The sequence below is a fragment of the Hylobates moloch genome, unplaced genomic scaffold (genome assembly GCF_009828535.3).
Source record: "Hylobates moloch isolate HMO894 unplaced genomic scaffold, HMol_V3 SCAFFOLD_12, whole genome shotgun sequence".
Taxonomy (NCBI): Eukaryota; Metazoa; Chordata; class Mammalia; order Primates; family Hylobatidae; genus Hylobates; species Hylobates moloch.
The window spans coordinates 9,623,130-9,647,612 of NW_026652287.1; the positions used below are offsets into that span (position 1 = coordinate 9,623,130).

Genomic DNA, 24,483 nt, shown 5'->3' on the forward strand with positions numbered 1-24,483 from the left:
CCTTGGCTGAATTGTCTGATCTCACCTGGCCTTGGTTTATCCTTCCGACAAAATGCCCAAAAAGAAGAAGCGAAGAACGTGGGTTCGTAAGTACTTTGAAGAGTAAAAGGTCAGGGGATGAAGGCATAGTTTGTTTTTTGCTGCCTAGTGGCCCAGAGAGGAGGTAGCACCTGTCAGGTGTACAGGAGGGGTCCCCGGGACTTGGGGCCCAGCTGGCACAGAGGGTCACATTTCAACCTCTGGATCCCTTTGGTCTGCAAAAGAGTTCCAGTTCCCCTCTCCAACTCTGAGAGCAGCTGCACCTGATTCCCCCAGGGCCTTGGCTGTACCTCCTCCTCTGTGGTTAATAATTCAGGACAAGCCAGATGGCTCTGCTTTCCCCTCCTTCTCTCCCATAGCCTCCTAGGGCTTGTTCCTCAACTAGGGGTGGGCGTCGGGGTGGGGAGCCCAGGAGGCTCAGCCGCTTGTAACTCAGATGAACCGTCACCACCAGAGCCTACAGCCTCTATGCACCCTGGGGCTTCAGGTTCTGGCCGGGCACCCCAGCTTCAGAGTCCATAGGCCCATTGCCTGGGGAAGTGGAGAGAGCCCTTAGAAACCACAGGTCCTGCCTCCCGCCCAGCTCTGATTTCAGATGCGGTCTTGTCTAGGGCACTTTGTAAATACTTGTAGGGTGAGGAGACCAATGGTACCATTTGCACTCTCAGAAACATTCTTTCCTTAGTGAACTGCCACCTCCTGGGTCTGCAAAGTCCTGCAGGGATCTGCAGGGTGTCCCCATTCTCTGTGATTCGTAGCACCCATCTTGATAGGATCTTGGGCACAGGACCCCTGATTGGGCTGGATATGGAGAGAGCCAGGCCCTGAGGCTATCCCAGCCCCTGGCCCAGGGTGTCCTGGGAGAGGACAGGGACAGTGTCCATTGTCACCCAGTGCAGGGAGAGCCTTTCTTTGTCAACCCAGGAGGGCTTGTTAGAAGAAGAGGGCCGGGCAGCTCAGCTCTTTCCCTCTTCGTGTCCGGCAGCAGGAGGCCACTCCTGGCTCTGGGCCTCCTGGAGTTGGCAAGAGCTGCTGACCAAGAACCTGACCCAGGCCCATGAAGGCAGTGTCCAGGGCGAGCCAGCACAGTGGCTGTCCACATACCTGTATGCTAAGGTGAAGCTCCGCAGTGAGAAGCTGGTGCAGAACATTTTGGGGCAGCTCTAAATAGAAAAGGATTTTGTCTCCCAGGCAACGTGGACATGAGACATAAGCCTACACGCCTCCATGTAGGCTCCCAGACTGCCTGAAAGCTCTGGCTAAGTTCTCCAGAGCGCTCAGGTGATAGCTCTTCTTCTCAGACGAGTACATTGAGGCCACTGTCTTGCCAGACATGTAAGTGGCCAAGCTTGGCCTGACGCTGCAGTCACTTTCCACTGACCTGCAGCTGTGACTCATCACCACTGCCTTGACCTCAGGGCCAGAGCCTGGAACTCAAGCTGCAGGGCCCCTAAGAGTGAACTTAAGGAAGCCCAGCTGGGCTTGGGACTGGGCAGTGTTCTAGGATCCAGGTGGAGCAGAGGTGAGATTAACACCACAGGAAAGAACCCCAGGGAGAGGCGGAGGCAGGACATTGGCTGGTGGGGTGTGAACACATCATAAAAAGGTGCCACTGTATTTCTTTTCATCGTGCTTTCACTAATATCTTGCAAGTGTGTGTGTGTGTGTGTGTGTGTGTGTCTTCAAACTATCATATTAGTATATTGGGGATGCTTTTATGGAGGGGGCTTGTGGGGAGTCACCGTTCCCTCTGCCCTGTGTGCTTCTGCTGGGGAAGGGAGCAAGATGTGGGTGGCTTAAGAGAGCCTGGCAAGAAGAAGAATTCTCACCCAGAATCTGTTGAAAGGATCTGGTTTTGAAGCTGAATGGAAGATCCCATAGCCTGAGCTACCCTCACAGTGGTCCAGAAACATGTGAATCTGAGCCAAGTCTACTGATGTGTGATTAATTTACAAATAGGCGTGCAGAGCAGAACGGTGTGTACACAGGAGCCTGCTGTTCCTACAAAGCTGCATCAAGATGTCACTGAGTTGGGTTTTATTTTAGTTCCAAGTATTGTATCTGTTTAGCACCCAGCCAGCATGGTGCCGTGTGCACGCTGGGCAGGCTGAGCTGCTGGCGTTTGCTGCTCCCTAGACGGGAGGTAGTTCCAGGCCCCATGTGCTGGGCCCAGAGCAACTCCTCAGATTCACAGAAAGAGCTCATGTTTCATGGATGGTCATTTGGCAGAAAGGGTCTGCACATGATGAAAGGGTGGCACATTGGGAACACTGGACTTTATGTCGAGCTGCATCTGCCCTTTACCCCAACCAGCTGCAGCGTCTTTCCCCTGACCAGATTCACACCACGTCTTCTGGACTCAAAGGACAGACTTTGAGACTTCAGAACCATCATACAAAGAGAAAACACCTTAACTTATTTGGAGTTTTCAACCATTTTTTGACATAGGGGTAAAGTGAAATGTACCTTTTCTTTTCTTTTCTTTTCTTTTGAGACTGAGTTTTGCTCTCTCGCCCAGGCTGGAGTGCTGTGGTGTGATCTAAGCCCACTTCAACCTCTGCTCCTGGATTCAAGTGATTCTCCTGCCTCAGCCTCCTGAATGACTGGAACTACAAGTGTACCCCACCATGCCAGGCTAATTTTTGTATTTTTAGTAGAGATGGGTTTTCACCGTGTTGTCCAGGCTGATCTTAAACTCCTGACCTCAGGTGATCCTGTCGCCTTGGCCTCCCAAAGTGTTGGGATTACAGGCATGAGCCACCATACCTGAGCATAAATGTATCTTTCTGCCCTTCAGGAGGAAAGGGTTTGCTCAGCAAGTGAATAACACGCAGAAGGTCAAAGCAAGAAGTATCATCCTACTCTTAGTCAGGACCTTTCTGAGTGCAACAGAAATCCAGTTTGAACTCAGGCAAAAAGGAGACCTAATTGGAATGCTCATGTTCACCATCCGTGGAAGGACAGCAACTGCTGGAGCCCAGGATTCTCTTGGACTGCATGGAAGACACAGCTGCCGACAGCTTCCCTGCCTTTGCCACCAGTGAAGGATTGACCCACATTCTCTCTTTGACCCCAAGTTTAAAAAAGAAAATCCCTGGCAAGTGTAAGCAGGAGTGAGATCATGGCTGCAGATTGAGGACATGCTCCAAATCCCTAAATCTGATAGAACAAATATTATTAAAAACCCATATCCACGCAGGCAAAGAAATGCCTTTAGGGGCTAAGAAATCATGCAGAATCCTGAAAAGGTGTAGTGAAAATGGGATTCAACTGAAAAAGGAAACAATAGCCAAGATTGTACCCAGGAGGTAGAGAGGTTTCTAGGTGTGGATCGCTTGAGCCCAAGAGTGTGAGGCTGCAGTGAGCTATGATTGTGCCACTATACTCCAGTCTGGGCGACAGAGTGTAGGACCCTGTCCCTAGGATAAAAAATAAAAAAATATATATAAATAAATAAATTGATGATATAGCAAGTGAAAAATGACAGATATAGAGTGAATAATGTAGAGTTTTTAAAATCCAGGATAGGTGTTTTATTTTACACACAAACCTACATAAGTGATAAAATTATATGGAACTTAATACATACACACACTGCACACACAAATAAATACAAGTAAAACAGGCAAATCTGACTGAAGTCTATAGAGTGTATCGATGTCAATATCCTGATAGTAATATTGTAGTTTTGTAAGATGTCACCGCCTGTAATCCCAGCACTTTGGGAGGCTGAGGTGGGCAGATCACCTGAGGTCAGGAGCTCGAGACCAGCCTGACCAACATGCAGAAACCCCATCTCTACTAAAAAATACAAAATTAGCCGGGCGTGGTGGCGCATGCCTGTAATCCTAGCTACTCAGGAGGCCAAGGCAGGAGAATCACTCGAACCCAGGAGGTGGAGGTTTTGGTGGGCCGAGATCACGCCATTGCACTCCAGCCTGGACAACAAGAGCAAAACTCCGTCCCAAAAAAAAAAAAAAAAAAAAAGACATCACCATTGGGGGACACTGGACAAAGTATAAAGGGATCTCTCTGTGTTATTGCTTACAGCCACATGTGAGTTTACAATTATCAATAAAAATTTCAATAGAAAAATCTCTTGAGAGTAACAGGTTAGTTACAAAAATCTAAATAACTGTCAGTTTAAATGGGGATGTCAAAATGAAAATTTTAAACGACCGTGTTTGAACTAAATGGCAGTAAGAACACTGGATGTAAAAACTCGTGGGGTGGAGTGAAGCCACTAGACTCTGGAATCCAGGCCACCCTTCCCAGTGTAGATTTGGCCGAAAGTTCAAATGGATGGGGCCCTTACCAGAAGCCAACCAGCTGTGGCCCATGAAATGTGGACTTCCCAGCCTCCAGCACTGAATTCTACTTCTGTTGAAAAAAGGTCCATAAGATGCAATTATAATAAATGTATTTCTGGGAATGTAGAGAAATACATTTAAAAGACTCAGTTCTAGATCCGGCACATCATTGACGTCATCGTTGCCCGACGGCTCTCTAGGAGACTGGAGTCAAATGCCGTGAGTCAGCCATAATAGCAGATGAAGAAATTAATGAGGACTATCCAGTAGAAATTCAGGAGTATTTGTCAGTGTTTGCGAATTCCATTGATTCTGTGGATGAGATGCTGAAGAACATGATGTCTGTTTCTAGAAATGAGTTGTTGCAGAAGTTGGACCCATTTGAACAAGCAAAAGTGGATTTGGTTTCTGCATATACATTAAATTCAATGTTTTGGGTTTATTTGGCAACTCAAGGAGTGAATCCTAAGGAACACCCAGTAAAGCAGGAATTGGAAAGAATCAGAGTATATATGAACAGATTCAAGGAAATAGAGAAGAAAAACGCTGGCAAGCTGGACAGAGGTGCAGCTTCAAGATTGGTAAAAAATGCCCTCTGGGAACTAAAACCGAAAAATGCATCCAAAGCTGCCAATAAAAGAAAAAGCAAAAGTTAACTTTTTGGTTTTGATGTACACATATTCAAAAAGTACATCTTTTTTTTTCCCACAAAATAATTCTGTGGCAGTGCAAGTTTAAATGTATTCCTTATTGAATTAATGTGTAAATTTACAGTAAATTTGTAAAGCTCAATACTTTCCTCTCCAAAGGTTGTTATCTTTATTGATTTGCACTATGAGGATTTTAACATTGTGATATATTTTATATTTACAATTTACCATCTCTTTTGAAGAGAGTCTCATTTCTTTATATAGGTCAGTCTTGCAAGTACCATTTTTTAAGCAACTGTGAAATTTAAGTGAGATGTTCTTTGTAAATATTTGTACTATTTTCAATGAAATAACACACTTATACCATCCACAGACACATATAAAATACTCAATAAAGGCCATTTAATGTAGCTGATTGCATGTAGCTCCAGATACAATTAGTTACTTCCCCAATTCACTTTCTATTTCTTCTTTCTCTTAATTATTTTGAGCTTATCAGTTGTAGCAAAAGCACACACTATTTTTCCTCTGTAGTAGTGTAGACAACTGAAATGATCTCTTGGTAGAAATTTTAATCCAGTCATTGCTTTATTTTATTTTATTTTTTATTTTAGATTTGGAGTTTCATGTGCAGGTTAGTTACATGGATATATTTGCACATAGTGCAAATCAGTTGTCCTGAGGTTTGGGCTTTTATTGATCCTGTCACTCAAAAAGTGAACCTAGTATCCTATAGATAGGTTTTCAACCCTTCCCCCCTCCCTTCCTCCTCCTCCTTTGGAATCCCCAGTGTCTTTTGTTCTCATCTTTATGTCAGGGTGTACCCAGCGTTTAACTCCGAGTTAGAAGTGAAAACATGCAATACTTGGTTTTCTGTTTCTGCATTAATTTGCTTAGAATAATGGTTTCTAGCTGCATCCATGTTGCTGCAGTCTGTGATTTCATTCTTTTTATGGCTGTGTAGTATTCCATGGTGTATATGTACCACATTTTCTTTATCCAGTACACCATTGATAGACACCTAGGTTGGTTTCATGTCTTTAGTATTTTGAATAGTGCTGTTATAAACATACAAATGTCAAAAAAAAAAAAAACCTATGGGATGAAGCCAAATCAGTACTCAAAGGAAAATGTATAGCCCTAAATTCATTTATTCAGAGACAAGTCAAGTTAAAAATTATTGAACTCAGCTTTCAATTCAAGAAGCTAGAAAAATAAATAAATTCAAAGGGTTTAAAAAGGGCCAGGCAGGGTGGCTTACACCTGTAATCCCAGCAATTTGGGAGGCCAAGATAGGAGGATTCCTTGAGGCCAGGAGTTGGAGACCAGTCCTGGCAACATAGCAAGACCCTGTCTCTATAAAAAATAAAAAATTAGCCAGGTGTGGTGTGGTGGTGCACACCTGTAGTCCTAGCTACTTGGGAGGCTAAAGGGGAGGGTTGCTTGAACTCAGGAGGTTGAGGCTGCTGTGAGCTGTGATGGTAACATTGTACCCCAGCTGGGGTGCAGAGTTAAAAAATAAATAATATAAAAATAAATGTTACAACTCTTTTACAAGGAACTCTGTTACCAAAATCAAAGGAGAACTCAGTAACTCAACAAAACTACAGGCTGGTTTCACTTAAAAAAAAACCAAAACTCAAAATATTAGCAAATTTCATTCAACTGAATGTATTATTACAGCATGACCAAATAGGATTTATTCCAAGAATGGAAGGGAGATTCAAGAGTAGAAAAGAATTTTCATTTAATTTATTATATTGGCTGTTTTAAAATTTTAGTTTATTTTGTTATTGATTGAGACAAGGCTCTTGCTCTGTCGCTTTAGCTGGAGTGCAGTTGTGTGATCATGGCTCATGCAGCCTTGATATCCTGGGTTCAAATGAGCTTCCAACCTCAGCTTCCCAAGTAGCTAGGATTACAGGCTCGCACCACCATGCCCAGCTAATTTTTAAAATTTTTTGTAGAGATGAGGTCTCCCTATGTTGCTCAGGCTGATCTTAAACTCCTGGCCTCAAGAAATCCACCAGGCTTACTGACACCTTCATTTCAGACTTCTGGCCTCCAGAACTGTCAGAGAATAAATTTATTTTGTTTAAAGCCACTCAGTTTGTGGCACTTTGTGATGGTTGCCCTAGGAAACAAACCCGCTGTCTATTCCGGGGTAAGAATAGAATGGAAAAACTAGGCCGGGCACCATGGCTCACACTGTAATTCCAGCACTTTGGGAGGCCGAGGCAGGCAGATCATCTGAGGTCAGGAGTTCAAGACCAGCCTGGCCAACATGGTAAACCGGGTCTCTACTAAAAATACAAAAAAAAAAAAAAAAAAAAAAATTAACTGGGCATGGTGGTATGCACCTGTAATCTCAGCTACCTGGGAGGCTGAGGCAGAAGACTTGCTTGAATCTGGGAGGCAGAGGTTGCAATGAGCCGAGATGGCGCCACGGCACTCCAGCATGGGCAACAGAGTGAGACTGTCTCAAAAAAAAGAATAGAATGGAAAAACGAGAAAGGTGAACTTACATGACCTGCTGGTTCACACTAACCTCTACCTGAGAATTTAGAGTGATCGCAGATGGGTATTAACCCAGGCATTTGCTGGAGCAAGTATAGCCCTCTATGGAAAAACAGACCCTCATCCTAAGCCTCAAAAGAATTTCTACAAATATCTTCCACAGAAAATGAGCAGTTCTTAGTCAAAAATAACTGAGTACAAGAGGAGTTAAAGCACTAAGAGCCAGAGCCAGCACGAACAATTTACAGCAGAAACAGACTCTGGAGACTTCAGATGCTGCAATATTTAAGCATAGCCGATAAAATAACTGTTCAGTGCATTTAAATAAATAAAAGGCAAAGTTGAGAATATGTGCAGGGAATTAAAAGCTCTAAAGAATGATGAAGCAGATTTGAACAATGAAACAGAACTTTTAAGTCAAACGTGGAGAAATCCAGAATACAACAGTGGAAGAAAAGGAAGCTGCAGAGAGAATAAGACACATACGTGGAGAAAGTCTAACATTTATCTAATTAGAGAGCCAGAAAGAGAAGAGAGAAATAGAACAAAGTCTACGTAAGTGGGGTTCAGCCCTTAAAAGGTGGCTAATACTTCTCTCTAGTCCTGGGCTTAGTGCTTGATTTCAGCCCAGCCAGTCAAGTGGCTCACGAAATAGATGCCAAACCCTTTGCCTGGACTCCTCCCCAACCTTGGTCATTTCTTCCTGCAAGAGGGGTATCAACGAGCAGTTCCTGAGAACTGAGAGGCCTAGGACAAAGTGTCATGAGGGGTGGGCCTTGAGGATATTGAAGACATTGCCCAAAATCATGCAAGGTCCTTTCCCTGCACTTCCTAACTCAAGGGAGTGTCATTCGTATTGTAGTACATGAGAATGGCATCGCTTGGAGTTGGACAGTGCATAGCCTGTGCAACTGAATGCAGCAACCCAGCTATCTCTGATGCCTTTTCTGCCCAAGTTAAGTGCCCATGGGGCTTTCCAAATTTGACCAGTGGTTTTTTTCCTTTGTGTTTTGTTTCCTCCCTGTTTCCCTCCCTGGAGAAGGATGAGATCTGTCATCGGCTGGAGGATTTTATGGCATGATAAAGGGAAGCTAATAGCTCTGTAAAGAAGAGCCAGTTACCTGGGAAACTTTCCAGGCATGTTGTGTTTCTGGCAGCCCTGGGAGGCTGGGCTGTAAAGGCCACACCGCTCACAATGCTATGGAGCAAGGCCTGGGTGAAGTTGTACAGACACGTGAATGTGCCTGTCCCCACCTCCCCTAAGAACACTGGCTGGGCCTTTTGTTGTCCTCTAGGTCCTCTGGCTCTGCCTGCTTGCTCCCTTCTGAGTCGAGCATTTGGACCTGGTTATTGGTGACCTAAGACACCTGGGTTTCCTGCTCACCTAAGAGTACAGTAGATCAGGCCTGGGTCACAGCCCAGGAGATAGAGTCTGGTACCATTCTGCCCTGACTCACTGTATGGCCCTGTCAAATGACTGAGTCCCTCTGGGCTTTTGTCTTCCCATCTTGCCCTGACTGCTTCTGAGCATTGAGTTTCCAGCGAGATTTTTGCGGCAGAGTGTTTATAAACTGAGCTGCACTGAGTGTGTCTGAGAGGAGGTGGTAGTTATACTAAGGGCATTTGGGCCGCCTGGCATAGCCATGTCTCATTTAGGGCCCAGCTTGTCTCTCCCAAACCTGCCTATCAGAAAGGGCTGAGATGACTTCAGATACCCCCGCCCCCAGCCCACACCATAGGCAGCAACATCCAGTTGTCCTGTTTGACATTTATGCCCTGCACATGCTCTTGAGGAGGGCAAGTCTGGCTCCATGAAAAGTCTGAGTCACAGACGCTGTCAAGAAACAGGGACATGGCAGGGAGCGTGCACTATTCTTGGAGAATCTTAGCTGCGCTAAGGAACAGCTAACAGAGCAGTTTGTAATTAGCACTTTGGCTGCTTGACGGCGGCGTTTTCTGCCTGTGGAGGGTTTTTTTGTGAACATTTGCCAATTACCCTTCCTGAGTACCTACTAAGTGCCAGGCCCTGGCTGCCTAGTACCTGCTGTGAATGGAGAGACAAATGAAAGGTGTTTTTCTCTTTTGTTCAGGCACCATTCTAGGATTATCTACTGGGATTATGGCAACAAATAAGACAGACAAGTTCCCTGCTCTCCTGTCACCTGTGCTGGGATGAAGGGAGGCAGTCTTCAAGTACACAAATCAGATCATTGGAAAGTGTGGCAATGGGACTGAACTGGGCAGGAGAGGAAAGCTACACTGCAGAAGGGACAGGGAGGGCATGACATTTGTGCCCAGACCTGATTGATGCCAGGGAGTGAGGGAGCAGCTGTTCCCTGGCCTGGGGAATGGGTGCTTCCTGGGCATGGTAGCAGCTGGAATGGAGAGCTAACATTGTGAGTTCCTAGCAAAGTAAGCAGCCATGTGGCTGGAGAGTGGTGATGGAGGAGCTATGGCTCATGAGCAGGCAGACAGGGCACACGGGATCTTACAGACCTGGAAGCTGGAAGTAAACGGAGCTGAGGAATGCACAAAGTTCTGTGGGTGAGAGACAGGATCGGGAGGTGACAAGGCAGGGTGAAGGGCATCCTAGGCATGGAACCCTCCTGGACAAGCACGCTTGGGAGCTGCTGCTGTCAGGTCCCTCTGGTTATGGAACCCTCAGGCAGCACCTGCCTTCTCCACTGTGGCTCTTGTCAGAGCTTTTGTAGGAGGGGTGTGTGTGTGTGTGTGTGTGTGTGTGTGTGTGTGTGTGTGTGTCTTTTAGAGACAGGGTCTTGCTCTGTCACCCAGGCTGGAGTGCAGTGGCACAATCATAGCTCAGTGTAGCCTCAAACTCCTGGGCTCAAGAGATCCTCCAGCCTCAGCCTTCTGAGTAGCTGGGACTACAGGTACATGCCACCATGGTGGGCTAATTTTATTATTTTTTGTAGAAATGAGGTCTCACTATGTTGCCCAGGCTGGTCTCAAACTCCTGGCCTCCAGTGATCCTCCTGTCTCAGCCTCCCAAAATGCTGGGATTATATGCATGAGCCACTGTGCCTGGCCCCATGTTGACCATTTTTAAGCATACAGTTCTGTGACATTAAGGACATTGACACTGTTAAACAACCATAACCACCATCCATCTCCAGGACTTTTTCATCTTCCCAAACTAAAACTCTGTCCTCATTAAACACTAACTACCCATTCTCCTTTCCCCAAGTCCCTAGCACCCACCATTCTACTTTTTATCTCTATGAATTTGACTACTCTAGGGACTTCCTGTAAGTGGAATCATGCAGTATTTGTCCTTTTGTGTCTGATTTATTTCACTTTGCTTAATGTCTTCAGAGTTCATCCATGTTGTAGCATGTGTCAGAATGTCCTTCCTTTTTGAGGCTGAATAATATTTCCCATCAGGTTCCCCCCACCCTTTTTTTCTCATTAGGTTTTGATGACTCATGTGATGTCTGTCTGTCCCTTTTTTTTTTTTTTTTTTTTTGAGACAGAGTCTCGCTCTGTTGCCCAGGCTAGAGTACAGTTGTGCAATCTCGGCTCACTGCAACCTCCACTTCCCGGGTTCAAGTGATTGTCCTGCCTTAACCTTCTTTGGTAGCTGCGACTACAAGTGTGCACCACAATGCCTGGCTAATTTTTGTATTTTTAGTAGATACGGGGTTTCACCATGTTGGCCAGGATGGTCTCGATCTTCTGACCTCATGGTCTGCCCGCCTTAGCCTCCCAAAGTGCTGGGATTACAGGCGTGAGTCATTGCACCTGGCCAATTCTGTCTCTTTTTGAGGCTAAATAGTATTTCCCATCAGGTTCCCCCTACCCTTTTTTTTCTCATTAGATTTTGATAACTCATGTGATGTCTGTCTCCCCTGGAGCCTGGAGGCTCCCTGAGGCCTGTCTTGGTCCCCTGTATCCTTAGCACCCATCATAGAACCTGGACCCTAAGAGGTGCTTAATGAACATTTGTTAGGTGCATGGAGTTCAAAGTACTAGAATTCTTACTGAAAGAGGGGGTTGGTATTGGGATGACAATATTAAAGACTTTATTTGCCAGACCGTGGAGCTTTGGCTTCTAGGCAAATGTTTCTGTTGATCCAAGCCACCTAAGGAACTTGTTAAAAATTCTTATTCCCAGGTCTCTCCCTTGGCAATGCAGCTGATTTGGGCTGCAACCAAGACGCCTGTATTTTGAAAGAGATATCGACCTTTATTTCCTAGATCATTTAAGAACATTAGAATAAAAACAAGTAACCACTCTCTGATAAACTTTAAGTGGGGCTTTCCCTCAGCCAGAAGGTTTGTACTTACTACAAAATATTCTGAAAGAAAAAACCAGAAATTGTTTCTCTAAATCATGCATCTTTATTAAAAAGCATTAAAGCAGCTCTGTTAGCTTGTGTTGTATCCAGAGTCAGGTGCAGCCACCATTCACGCATCAATACATAGCTTTAGCCTGGAATATACCACTTAAATTTGGGGGGCTTTCATTTCTTCCAAAAATGGGGGCATTGTTACCTTTTCCACATTGGGAGTTCATTCTGAAGAAGCAAGAATAAAAAGGCTAAAAGAATTTGTAAGTCATAAAATGCTATTATCAATGCTAGGGGTGCATATGTATATAAATTGATTTAAGTATAGAAGATGATGGTTCAATTCTTAAGCTATTTACTATCCTGGCTGTACAGTAAGATACACTTGACTCCACCACTTACTGAGTAATAGGGGCAAGGTACCATAATGACACAAAGCCCTGGGTCTCCTTAATTATAAAAATGGGGCTAATAGCATTGCAGCACAATATTATTCAGTCATAAAAAGCAATGAAGTTCTCTCAATGCTACAACATGAACCTCAAAAACATGATGCCAAGCGAAAAAGCCCAGACACAGAAAGCACATATTGTATGACTCCACCAATAGGAAATGTCCAGAATAGGCAAATCCATCAAAACAGAAAGCAGCTTAGTGGGTGCCAGGGGCTGGGGCAATGGGAAGTGACTGCTTAATGAGCTTAATGAGAAACGGGCTTTCTTTTTGGGTGAGGAAAATGTTCTGGAATTAGATAGGGGTGATGGTTGCACAACTCTGTGAGTATACTAAAAACCACTTTAACAGGGTGAATTACATGGCATGTGAATTATATCACAATAAAATACTTAAATAAGTGGGGACAATACATCTAACTCGGGGGAGTTGTGAGGATTAAGTCACTTACAATGTATTAATAGGGCCCAAGTGTGTAAAACCATGGGCCAGATTTATAAACCAAGGAGCAAGCAGAAGAGTCTGGTTGCCAGATGTGCCCGCCAGAGGGTGGGGGCTGTTGGGATGTGGGGTCTGATGAGACCCTGGCACCATTTACAGGAGGGGGCCATTCACACTGGGAATGCCTTCAGGAAAGGCAGGACTGGGCAGACTGTGTATTTTCTCCTACACCCTCCTCCTCACAGGATGCATGAAGGATGAGGGGCCAGGGGCGGGGTGGGGACTAAGTCTCTGACTGTTCAGCTGCTCTGGCATCTGTGTCTTTAAGGAGTCGACTGTTGTAATGTGGCAAGTTTGGGAAACCCTGTTTTAGGCATCACAGAGAGCTGTGGGCAATTTCTCTGAGCTAAAGGGCTGTGACACCCTCGCTGGGACACCGAGGGACGGCTGGGTCTGCACCCCACTCAGCCATAGCTATTGCAGAAGGAGCCACAGGGGCTCAGAGTGGTGGGCTGGTGCACCTTTGGTACCATGAGTAGGGTGGGCTTAAGGAGACAGGACTAGGGACACTGGCTACTGAGACTCCAGCATGGCGTTTGTGCCTCTCTGGACTTGAGGTTAGCCCCACAGCGCTCCTTGCAGGCTGCACAATACCAGCTGTTGTTTTGGAACAACAAAAATTCCTAATTTGCAGCTGATAACTAACAGGCACCCAAGTAAGTTGGCTGAGAGCCTCAGTGCTGGAATCTTGCACATGGTGGGCTCCAAGTGGAAGTTTATTGGGAGGTATGTTGGCCGAGTAAAGAGGAGAACCTTGTCCAGGGAAAAACTCGATCCCAGGGCTGTGCCCACCTGCTCACAAGCCATGGGGAGGCATCTGCAGCCAACATTCAATCCATTTGTGTTAAATGCAGGAATTAAGGAAAGACTGAATTTGATGAGAATTGTCTGCCGACTTAGCCACATGGAGGTCATTTGTGACCTTGACCAATATGGTTTCAGTGGAGTGGGGGTGGCCAAAGTGGGTTGGAAAGAGATCAGGAGGTGAGACAATGGAAACAGCAAGTATAGCTAAGCTTGTGGAGGATTTGCTATAAAGGGGATCAAAGAAGCGGGATGGTGCCAAGAAGGTAGAGTTGAGGGGGGCTATGGCTTGTTGTTTTGTTCTGGTTTTGCAGATATGGGAGCTATAACTTGCATGTTTGAATGCTGATGGTGAATGGGGAGGTCCATTAGGGAGACAAGAGAGGGGAGCATTTCGGGAGAAGGTCCCTGAATGACAAGAGGGCATGGGTCCCAGTGACAGAGAGTTGGCCTTCAGTAGGAGCAGAGACATCCATGCATTGCAACAGCAGCTAGTGGATTGGTGCAGTGGGTTGGTCCATTTGATGCTGGGAATTTGAGGAAACGAAGACTGGAGCCAGGCATGGTACACATGCCTGTGGTCCCAGCTACTTAAGAGGCTGAGGCAGGAAGATCGCTTGAGCCCAGGAGTTGGAGGCTGCAGTGAGCTAAGATGGCGCCACTGTGCTCTATCTAGCCTGGGCAAAGAGCGAGACTCCATCTCCAAAAAAATTAATAATAAAAAAGTAACGAAGACTCAAGATGGAGAGAAGGTATAAAATCAGGAGTGGGAGATAGTGAAGGAACTGAATCAGTGAAGTAGGACTGCAGGAGCTGTGCCCTCCTGGGGTGTCCTGTCAGAGTTTTGAAGGCTGGCCCAGAGGAGTAAGCACTCAAGGGCCTTTGTATTCTCATTATGTATCTTCTCTGTCATCACAAGGGCTTATCACCAGTTCAGGAGTAACCCTGGTGAAAATCTCAGCAGTGCCTCTTATCAACTCTGGTGTCTTGGATGGTTCCGGAAAGCTCTGATTTCCCTGGAGAATTGATCGAGCTGAGTTTTGCTTTGGGACAGGGCCTGCAGCACAGCCAGCTCTCTGCCAACAGGCTCTCAGCCTCTAAGCATCTCAGGGGGCCCTCCCTTCTGCATGCCTCAGAAGCTGAGAGCTTTCACCCCTAAAGGACTGGCCATTTCTAAGGCCAATGGCCTCCTGAAAAGCCCCGGCACTTCTTATGTAGGAGGATGGTCTGGGTGCTGCTGCTGAAATGGTGGTGGCCTCAGGGAGGTGACCAGGAGTGAGAAAGGAAGGCCCCTGAGCAAACCCCAGCCTACGATTTTGTAGCCACAGCTTAGACCCTAACTGCTGGGGCCAAGGTCCCCTCTGGGCTTGTTTCTGTTGTCACATCTGAGCCTCCTGTGGCATTTTGTTTAAGGGCCCAGCCTTATTCCAGCCATACTCAGTGTTAAATTAGGGGAACACCAACCCTGGAGGCCAGTGTAGTGGTGGTAGTACCTCTGTGACCAGCAGGGTCCCCAGAGGACCGGGGTAGGGGGTGAGTTCCAAATAATTCTCCTTCGTGCCATACTCGTCATCTTGGAGGCTCTGAGTTTCAAGCTTATTTCCTCACATGCACATTTGTGCCCTTTTCCACCCAACTGAGGTTGCTATGCTGATAGCCACAGCCAGGGAGGAGGAGTCATAAAAACAGGGCTCCCTTGCCTTGCCGCAGTCCTTGAGCAGGATGCGCCCTCTCGGAGCCTGCTCTGTGGTCTGCACCACTGCTTCCCTGGGGCTGTTGTTTGGGTTGAGGCATTACATAGCGATGCCTCATAACTCTAGCATCCCGCTCCTGCTCCTGGAGCTGCAGAGCACTGCAAGCCCCACGGTGCCCCCAGGTGGCTGCTGTGCTGTGGGGTCTGGTGACCATCTCCTGCAGTGGCTTGGCAGTTGCCCCAGCTTGGCACTCCAGGTGTACAATGGTGAGATTTATGACTTTCTGTGGGATTTGGGGTAACTGCAGCAGTGCCCAGGGCTTTAAAGCTCTCTGGGACCCCCTCTTCAGTGCCCAGGCCAGCGTTAGAGGAAGGAGTCATGTCCTGCTTAAAGGTGTCAAGGAATCTGTGGGGGGCAGGGGTAGGAGCTGTGTCCTCCTGCTCAAAGTCTCCTTGGTCCTTGCCCTTCCAGCCTGGCCACCCCTGCCTCATGAACCTGAAGCTCTTTCTGTGTCACTTTTCTCTTCTAATGCCTGGGAGTATGTGGCTGGGTAGAGGGAGAAGCTGGGAGTCAGGGTCCTGGTTCCCAACCCAGCTCTCTGCCTGCTTCCTGAGCCTTAGTCTCCTCATTTGTAAGGGGAGGGTTGGCCTGCAGCAGGGTCCTCTGCTTGTTTCTTAGCCCAGAAATCCTTTCTTCAAAAGAAATCTCTGCTGGAAGCCCAGTGTCTAACACATAAAGGTGGAACTACCCTGGGGCAGGGATTGGATGATTCTGTGGGTCTGTGACCTCTCCTGCTTTCAGCTCCAGGACACAGAGAGGCAGCTTATCAGTGCTAACCTCATAACACACACCTTCAGAGCAGCCACACACTCCTGCAACCCCAGCCCAGGCATAGGGGCTGCTTGCTGGACACAAAGAACAGTCCCTTATCCCTCTGTGCCGCCTCCCATTCATCTAGAGCTTTGGGTCCCTGGATATACATAGATGGTTAGGGGAGGCCTGGGAAGCCTTGTCTGGCTGCATCTGGAGAGGAAGTGCTTTTAACATTGCCTGCTTCAGCTCCTGATTGGGGACCAGTAGGTTTGGGAAGCAGAGAGCAGAAGGAAGCTCTCTTAGAGCAAGAGGAGAGGCACTCAAGGGAGGCAGAAGGAGGTTATGGATACCCACAGTCCTGAGTACCAGGCCCCCAGACCTGCTGGTGGCTCCCTCGCTTCCCAGTGCTGCAAAAGCGGGGGCTCCCGCTGGCTTGGCTTGGAGTAGCTTCCAGACTTAATAGCCAGAATGCAGCTGAACTGCGTTTGGATGGATTCCATCCCCCCTTGACTTTGCACAGCCTCACTCCTAAATTCCATCTGTGACGTCAGACCCCTGCTAATCATGGAAAAACAGATTAAGTTCTGTAAACTCAATTCTCGTGCTTTCCCTCCCAGTCAGGGTGTCTCGTGGCCTCCGCTTAAAGGAGCTGTCCACCTCCCTGCTCGGTCCACCCTCCCTCATCCTGGGCCAAATCCCAGTAATCCACTTTAAGTCTTCATCACATGCCTCCAGCCTGGCCACTCCTGCCTCCTGAACCTGAAGCTCTTTCTGTGTCACTTTTCTCCTCTACTGCCTGGGAGGTTCAGGAAGATCTCTGGGCTCCAGCCTGGGAGGCCCAGCTGGTGCTCTGTGTCTTGGTGGGAAGCCATGCCCTTGATTCTTTGGGTGACATCCCTCACAGCTCTTCTTGGTCGTCTGCCTGTGCCTGGAACCCTGGTCTGGATGCAGCCTGCACCTCGCGCCTTGCCCACAGCTGGTCTCTTGCTCCATGGCCTCCCTGAGTGGCCCCACTCTGACATGGTCTGGCCAGTTGTTTCCTCAAAGACATCAGTGAACATGGGGCTGGGGGTTCTTTCTAGGGTCGTGAATGCCAGGGTCTGGAACATGAAGACTTTTCTAAGGGCCAGGGCCCAGGTGCCACATTTGAAGCCCAGGGAAGGGTTCCCGTCATCCCTGGAGCAGAGCCATGTGGGCTGTGCATGTGGACAACCACCCAGACCCCTTGCCTGGCCTTCCTCCCTGAAGGGCCTCTGGAGACCTGTATGTGTCTTTTTTCCTCTGTCTGTGCCAGGCCCCAAAAGATGCCCTGTAGACAGCAGTAAAACATAATTCTGTCTAACCCGTCACGACTCCGGCAGAGACGAGATGAAATGTGTGTCTGTCTCCCTTGCACCCAGGCAGCCGGACTGGGTGTAATGAGATTGTCTGAATGAGGGTTCAGCTTTGGGCCAAGGGGGCTCCAGGGAGAGGCAGACACACAAGTCACACTGCTCTGATACAGGGAGGGTCTGCCGTGCTCCCTGGCCTCAGCTCAACCAGGGAGAAAGTGAGGAGGACCCTATCTCACCCCAGTAGGTCCGTGCCTGGCTGTAAGGCCAACCAGCACCACAGCAGGGCTGCTCCTCCCTCAGGCCTAGGTTTATTGTCTGCACCTGGGGGTAGGCAGCCCTACTAGGAAGCCCACAGGCCCTGTGTCTCAGGGACCCGCCTTCCAGACCCTGCTAGGGACAGCAGTGCCACCTTGTTGTTCACTCTTGCTAGTTGAACGCTGGTTGGAACAGGGCTGAGCACTTCATGTGCATCATCTCATTTAATCCACAGACACCCCAGCTGGGCAGGGGTGGTTCTTACCCCCAGAAGACAAAATAAAAGATCAAAGGAGTAAGCAATTTGCCCACAGTCACAGCTAAGAGGTGGCAGAAGGTCTGGCTGATTATTTTATTTTAATCACAACACTACCAGCCCTTCTCTGTCTGTTTACACACACACCACTCAAATGCTGCAGCTGCTGCCTTCTGAAACATCAGGTAATAAAATGCAGATAAAAGTTGCCCACAAATTCCATCTATCTGATGGAACCCTCTCCAGCATTCAGTCAACGTTTATTCCACACTCTTCATCCAAACAGACATATACAGAGTAGTAATAATCTTTTTTTAAAAAAGTATCATGTTCTACATGAATTTTTAAAGTAAAAATTAAATTTAATAATCTTTTTTTAAAAAGTATCATGTTCTACATGAATTTTTAAGGTAAAAATTAAATTTAATGTTATTTGAATTTAACCAGACAAATATATCAATTTTCATGTATCTTAAGTGAAATGAGAGTTGCTAAACTGAGGAAAAAGATTTCTTTATTGTAAGTGATAATAGTCCTAAAAGGTTAAAGGTGAGAGAAAAACTTTTGAAAATAGCTTGATTGAGGTATAATAACATACCATACATATATACTCATTTAAAGTATACAATTCAATGGTTTTGGTATGTTATTGATTTTTTAAAATTGTGGTAAGTAGGCCGGGTGCGGTGGCTCACGCCTGTAATCCCAGCACTTTGAGAGGCCGAGGCGGGCGGATCACGAGGTCAGGAGATCAAGACCATCCTGGCTAACATGGTGAAACCCCGTCTCTACTAAAAATACAAAAAAAATTAGCTGGGTGTGGCGGCGGGCACCTGTACTCCCAGCTACTCGGGAGGCTGAGGCAAGAGAATGGCGTTAACCCGGGAGGCAGAGCTTGCAGTGAGCCGAGAATAAGCCACTGCACCGCAGCCTGGGTGACAGCGCAAGACTCTGTCTCAAAAAAAAAAAAATTGTGGTAAGTATATATATATAATATATATATATATATGTATATAACATAAACTTTGCTATTTTACGTTTTTAAGTGTACTATTTCATCGCAGTAAGTATATTCACAGTGTTGAGCAACCATCACCACTACCACTTCCAAAGCTTTTTTATCACCCAAATAGAAACTCTGTAACTATTAAACAACTACTCCCATTTCCACCAATCCCAGCCCCTAGTGACCTCTAATCTATTTTCTGAGAGGAAAACTTTTAAAAGGTTAAAGTCATTAATTTTTTTTTAATAATAAACTTTATTTTTTGAGACAGGATCTCGCTCTGTTGCCCAGGCTGGAGTGCAGTGGCACGATCTTGGCTCACTGCAACCTCCACCTCCCGGGCTCAAGGGATCCTCCCACCTCAGCCTCCCGAGTAGCTGAGACTACAGGCACTCCACCACACCTGGCTAACTTTTGTATTTTTTGTAGAAATGGGGTTTCGCCATGTTGCTCAGGCTGGTCTCAAACTCTTGACCTCAAGTGATCTGCCTTCCTTGGCCTCCCAAAGTACTGGGATTAAGGCGTGAGCCACCTAAACTTTATTTTTTTTAAGAGACGTTTTAGATTCACAGCAAAATTGAGTGGCAAGTACGGAGTTCCCATATGCCCCTTCCCCCACTCTCGGTATCCCACATCAGTGTGCCCTATTTGTTACAATGAATGAGCCTGCAGTGACATGGCATCGCCCGAAGTCCATACATCACACAGGGGCTCACTCTTGATGTTGTATTTTCTATGGGTTTGGACAAATGTATGAGGACATGCATCCGCCATTGTAGTATCCCACAGAGTACTTTTACTGCCCTAAAAATCCTCCATTCTCTGCCTGTTCATCTCTCACTAATTTTTCTACCTACTTAATGAACCAACTTCTATGCTATGGAAGTTGAGGAAACTATATTTCTACCTTTGTTCTTCTCCAAATTTGTCTTAGTTGTATTATCATTTGTGTACAGTGTTGAGGTTTTGATATTCAGTTCAATCACATAATTGCCATGATTTCAAAAATATCAGTGCTGTGTTCATCAGGATTTCTCCATTTATTACCTGATTTTGACTTATCTTTTTGGTTAGTTGGATTTCAACATCAGATAATTTTTTCTTTTTTTTTTGAATTTGATGTATTTATTTATTTTTGAGACAGGGCCTTGCTCTGTGATTCAGGCTAGAGTGCAGTGGCGCAAACATGGCTCACTATAGCCTTGACCTCCTGTGCTCAAGCCATCCTCCCACCTCATCTCCCCAGGATGCAGCCTGGCCGTGCCAGGGGTGCACAGTGGGAACACGATGGAGCCCCATGTTCCTGCCCTGGGGCCTTTGCTCACGCTGTTCCTTCTTACTGGATTGAGTCCTTCTCATACCTACCCTCAGCTCTGCCCTTAGCCTCCCCAAGTGTTTGGATTACAGGTGTCTGCCACCATGCCCAGCTAATTATTTTTAATTGTATGATTTTTTGAAGAAACAGGATCTCACTGTATTGCCCAGGCTGGTCTTGAACTCCTGGGCTCAGGCAATCCTCTTGCCTTGGTTTCCCAAAGTGCTAGGATTATAGGTGTGAGCCACCATTACGGCCAGGTAATTATTTTTTAGATGACTTTAAGGATGTCTAAGCCCCTAAACTCATGCTTCAGAGAGCCCCACCTCATCTCCCCAAGATGCAGCCCGGCCATGCCAGGGGTACATGGTGGGAAGGCACTCAATGGAGCCCCACATTCCTGCCCTGGGGCCTTTGCTCACGTTGTTCCTTCTTACTGGATTGAGTCCTTCTCACACCCGCCCTCAGCTCTGCTGAGCAGAATCCCATGGATCTCAGAGAGCCTGGCTCCGCCTTCCATGAAGCCTTTCCTGAGACCCCTCTAGACTGAGCGACTTATCTTGTTTTGATGACACTCATGGTAACTCCAGAAGTCAGATAGTATTATCCCCACTTTATATGTGGAGAGACCGAGGCTCAGCAGGTACAGGGGCTTTTCCAGGAGGTCACACAGCTGGTAAAGGCACTGTGAGGCTTTGCAGTCAGATCCCAGAGTGAGCTCCAAACTGTCACCTCCCATCACATTCTGTGTCACTCTTAGAGTTCTGAGTCCTCTCTCCTATTAGTCACCTGTGCACTTAACTGTAAGATATAGAACGATTTATTTGTTTTTTCCTTCTTCCTATCCATGTATCTACCTACTTACTTACCTCTACAGCTCTTTAGTTCCTTGCGGGCAGAAACACGGTTGCTTTTCCCTAAGCCAGCCTTGATGGAATTGCATCCTGAGCACTTGCACTTTCTGATGCTCTTCCACCATGTGGCTGCTGCCCTTGCACAGTCCTAAGCTTTGCCCCGCTCCACCCAGGTGCCAGGAGCCTCCAAGGGGCCTCTGGGCCCTCCAGCTGTGTGTTCCCTCTCTGTCTCTGTCCCTCTGCCTGCACGCAGAAATATCCCAGCGGAGCTGTGGACAGCACCTGTGGAATTAACAGCTCACCTGACAGCTTGTCCGTGGGGGAACATCATTAGGTGTCTGTTCCAGACACGTGCTCACAGAGCCTCTGAAATCAGAGACCCAAGCCAGTGTCTGGGTGCTGGCTCAGGCTGAGATTTCACCCCTGGTTGTTATTTGAGAAGATGGAGACATTTAAGGAACATGATGAATCTGGCTCAGGGGGTCCTGCCTTGCTAGTGCCTGGTGGGCCTGAAATCTGAGAGGACTGAGAAAGGACTGGTTTGCATGGGGATGAGCAGGGCAGGTCATGTACCCTGGAGGGGTTAAGACTCTCAAAGGGCAGAATGCTTAGACTCTTAAGGTTTCTGAAGAACATTTAGAGTCTGTGTCTGACCATGTTATTTAGATGACTAAATGAGACTTGCCCATTCTGGGTCACTGCATTTGCCCCACAGTAAAGGAGCCCACCTGAGGCCCCACAGAGGCGGAGTGGGTGCTGCACGTCACACAGGTGTGCTGCTTGACACCAAGCACCTGCTGTGCCTTCCTAGTTGGGTGATGCTGGGGCTTCAATGAAGAACCATGTGAAGAAGCTTCAGAAACAACCCCCACTGAACTTCAGTTTTCCCTTCCCGTCTCCAACCCTAATTTCCTCCAACTTCCCTCAAACATAAAGCTCTCTCTCCTTTTTGTATGTAAGTTTCCCAGATCAGGTGCCTGTGCTACCCTCCCAGCCAGCTGGAAGTCCATCCAGGTGTCAGACGGGTCCCTTGCTACTTTGGCCGAGCCAGCCCTTGTTTCACACCTCACAGGATAAGGTGCAGCCTGGGGACTGTAGGGCCATTGCTTCTCTCTCCTTTGTCCTCAGCTTCCAGCCAGGTTTGAGGATAGACATGTGGGCCTAGGCAGAGCTGAGTCTGGGAGTATGGGGAAGAACTCCACAGGGCCTCAGGCCCTAAACTTGCAGGTCCCATGGGCTGTTAGCTAGACCCACTGACCTTGAAGAAGGTCAGCAATGGTCTTTTTTCACTTGAGCACAGCCTCTGGGGAGCTTTGGAGTTGATCAGGGATCAGAAAGGCTGGTGGACAGGTTGCAGGAGAGAGCAAGCCCCTCCTAGCAAGAGTCCTTATGGATATAGCAGGGCCTGGGGCCACCCCAAGGAGGGGAACAGGGCAAGGAAACTTCCCAGGGAGAGGGGAGCTAGAGAGGATTTCTGTGACCAGGTGATGTTGCTCAGCAGCACTGTGGGGAGTCTGGGTCAGAGACCTCCAAGGGGCAGTTGGGGTCTGGGATCCAGGGTTATCTTATCTACAGCCAGCAGATATTGGGTGCAGTTTCTGGGGTATATAAAGTATCTAGGCTCTAATTGGCTAAAAAAGAGCTTCACTTGGACTATATTTAAAGCAACTGGATGTGAGAATTGGGTTCTTTTTTAATAGAGAGGAGGGCCTTGCTATGTTTCCCAGGCTGGTCTTGAGCTTGCTTGGCCTCAAGCAGTCCACCTGCCTTGGCCTCCCATAATGCCAGCATGGATGTGAGAATTTGAATGGGCTTTGGGCTGACGTTCCTACCTGCTGTGAACTAAACAACTGGGAGCCGCTGTTTTAGTCTAACACAAGGGATGGAGCCCCTTTATCAGACCTTTCCTCTCTCTGTCTCTCTCCCTAAGTGGCTTATTTAAGAACTTCTTTTAACCCTGTCTACTGGTATTCCTGAGAGTTCTGGTAAATGTTTTTCTCAACCTTGTTAGCTACCCAGTAATGCTTTAGCACCTGGGTGATACTCCAATGCCCGATAGAGAGCCGTGCCCTGGGGAAGTTGCCTGACTGGCCAGGCCATTGCTTTTATCACTTAGCAGGAGTCCTGCCCATGGTCACTGTGAATCCTCCCTGGCTGCTGTCCTTGGAGTAGTCTTGCTAAAATACTACCCTTAGCCGGGTATAGGTGGCGTGCACCTGTAGTCCCAGCTACTCTGGAGGCTGAGGTGGAAGGATAGCTTGAGCCCAGGAGATCAAGGCTGCAGTGAGCTGGGATTGCACCACTGTACTCTAGCCTGGGTGCAGAGTGAGACCTTGTCTCTAAACAATAAATAAATATAAAATTTATTTATCGTCCATCCTGAAAACCTTCACTTGGCTTCATGTTAACAGCATGTGACCTTTGGAGGTGACCAAATGATATTTATGGCAAAGCTTCAGCCATCTGGGGCTTGGGTTTTAAGGGGTGATTTCATTTTCCAGATAACTGGGTATGCGCCTCTTCCAAGCCCTAAGGTTTTTTTTTGTTTTTTTTTGAGACGGAGTTTCACTCTTGTCCCCCAGGCTAGAGTGCAATGGCGCGATCTCGGCTCACTGCACCCTCTGCCTCCTGGGTTCAAGCGATTCTCCTGCCTCAGCCTCCCAAGTAGTTGGGACCACAGGCTCCTGCCACTACCTGCGGCTAATTTTTGTATTTTTAGTAGAGACGGGGTTTCACCACGTTGGCCAGTCTGGTCTTGAACTCCGAACCTCAAGTGATCTGCCTGCCTTGGCCTCCCAAAGTGTTGGGATTACAAGTGTGAGCCATTGCGCCTGGCCCAGTTAAAAAAAAAAAAAAGTGATTGCTTAGGGGCAAATCTTCATCAAATATATTCTTTGTCACTTAAATAGAGGTTGCTATGAGTACACTCTCTGCTTATCTTGTCTCATCTACTTCCCAGACATAGCCCAATGGAAGGAATAAAATAGATGCCAATAAATGTTTCTTATTGGATTGAACTGAAACCAAACTTTAAATCACTCAGAGTCTCTCCTTGGGATGTAGTGATGTCATCTTCCCCTAATGGCATGGTCAGACTGCTGACTTGTGAATGTCTCATGTCTGTGCTGCTTAGTTTTATTTGATCTGCCTGCTTTTCCGTGACCAGCTATCATTACTCACTGTGTCAGTACCGGGGAAACAGATGCTGTAGCTTGTTAGGATTGTGAGTAAAACAAGAGCACGGTGTTCTTACCCTGGCCCTTGCTAATGGAGTGACAATTCTTTACTTCCCCGTGGCTGTTTGTTGATCAGAGAGCTTACACATAGCCTCTCACTTGTCCTTTTGGTAGCTGTTAGCAAACAAGAAAAATAAAG

At 47.1% G+C, this 24,483-nt stretch overlaps 2 protein-coding genes across 18 annotated transcripts in view; both read left to right on the forward strand.

Moving 5' to 3' along the window:
• The window catches only part of PITPNM2 (phosphatidylinositol transfer protein membrane associated 2), a 226,990-nt gene that overhangs the window by 150,456 nt on the left and 52,051 nt on the right, over positions 1-24,483 (forward strand). The gene's annotated exons all lie outside the window — the stretch shown is intronic.
• Positions 53-5,047, forward strand: LOC116479370 (nuclear nucleic acid-binding protein C1D-like). The gene is made up of 3 exons (XM_032761830.2): positions 53-86; positions 1,025-1,179; positions 4,550-5,047. Exons 1-3 carry the CDS (start codon positions 53-55, stop codon positions 5,003-5,005), a joined length of 645 nt encoding a protein of 214 aa, XP_032617721.1. The 3' UTR covers positions 5,006-5,047.

Coding starts and splice junctions, on each gene's coding strand:
- LOC116479370 (XM_032761830.2), top strand. CDS start 53: ATGCCCAAAAAGAAGAAGCGAAGAACGTGGGTTC. Junction 87..1,024: donor GAAGCGAAGAACGTGGGTTC/GTAAGTACTTTG, acceptor CGTGTCCGGCAG/CAGGAGGCCACTCCTGGCTC. Junction 1,180..4,549: donor AGCTCCGCAGTGAGAAGCTG/GTGCAGAACATT, acceptor ACGGCTCTCTAG/GAGACTGGAGTCAAATGCCG.